Below are 1,239 nucleotides of genomic sequence, written 5' to 3'. Positions count from 1 at the left end.
TGAGTTCATTCCCCAGTACCAAACAAACAAAAAGGAAATGGTTAATTATAAAAGCAGACTAAAAGAAAAAAAAAAAAAAATCAGACCATGATGTTTAGAATGACAATGGTAAAAAAAAAAAAAAAAAAAAAAGTTGAAAGATATCTTAGAAATTAAGTAATGCAACATCCTAGCCCATGCAGAAACCCCTCCTACACCATAATGGATGTTCACATAACTTTTGGGTGAAGATTTGCAGGTCCTGGCAACTAGTGACTTCTCACATAAATTCTGTAGAGTCTTTGATCCAAATGAAATAGTACAAGCATCTCTGATATATCTTGCTGGCTTTGGTTTATTGCCATAGTTTATATTCTGAAGTTATCATCTAGCATATTTACTCCTCAAACCTGTGTCTTAGGAAAATCTGAAAAGCATCACTACTGTGCCTTTTTTCAGAGCAGGGTTTTTTTTTTTTTTTTTTTTTTTTTTGGCGGGGGGATGCTTCAGTGTGCCTTAAGGGCAGGTCTGGTGCAACTTCTGGAGCTGGGAATCAAACCCCGGTCCTATGAGCCTGACTGCATTTGCCCAAGTGGTGCTTTAAACAACTGAGCTATCTGGAAAAGGCCCCTGTGCCTTTTTTCAGTTCCTGATAAAAGTGTCAAAAGAACACCATTCAAACTTCTACATTAAAATGAGGCACTAGGCGCAACATGCAGAGAATTCCACAGGGCTTCTAGAGGAAGTGGGACAGTACAGCACAGTGGTTTTGAGGACTTCGAACCAAACACTCCTGGGGACCAGTCCCGATTCCACTACTTACAGGATGTACAAACAGAGCAAATGACTTATCCTTTCTTTGTTTTAGTATCTAGATTTAAAATGGAAATAGTATCACCGAGTTCTAAAAATTAAAGAGTGCATGTAAAATAACAAGAACAGTGTCTTTTGCATACTAAGGGCTCAATGAATGGTGACTATTTCTTTTATGTAAATCCAATTAAAGTATGATGAGGGTCAAAATTAAGTTTTTAAGCCCTGCTTTTATTGTGCTGGTTATACCTAAGATGGATGCAAACAAGAAATCAGTATTACAGGACACTGAAAAAAGGGAGGCCTAAGGAGACATGTGTTCCCTGACACTTGGTTTTCCCTTTGTTTCCACAGGCTATGCGTAGTCTGGCTTCTTAAAGTGGACTGCAAGACAAAGTTCACCCACAGGTGACACCCTCTGCAAACATTTTCAGCATTGATTATTTC

At 38.3% G+C, this 1,239-nt stretch overlaps 1 protein-coding gene across 2 annotated transcripts in view; it reads left to right on the top strand.

The window, feature by feature from the left end:
• Slc26a4 (solute carrier family 26 member 4) overlaps positions 1-1,233 on the top strand; it is a 47,900-nt gene extending 46,667 nt beyond the window's left edge. For both annotated transcript variants that reach the window (XM_023719506.1, XM_004634982.2), the window contains one exon: positions 1,147-1,233. In XM_023719506.1, the coding sequence (XP_023575274.1) occupies positions 1,147-1,170 (24 nt within the window). In that variant the 3' untranslated portion in view covers positions 1,171-1,233. The remainder of the gene's footprint in view (positions 1-1,146) is intronic.
• Positions 1,234-1,239: the final 6 nt, after the last annotated feature.

Source organism: Octodon degus, unplaced genomic scaffold (assembly GCF_000260255.1).
Source record: "Octodon degus isolate 3935 unplaced genomic scaffold, OctDeg1.0 scaffold00068, whole genome shotgun sequence".
NCBI classification, from domain to species: domain Eukaryota; kingdom Metazoa; phylum Chordata; class Mammalia; order Rodentia; family Octodontidae; genus Octodon; species Octodon degus.
The sequence above is the reverse complement of the archived record's forward strand: the minus strand, read 5'-3'. Positions and strand labels throughout refer to the sequence as shown.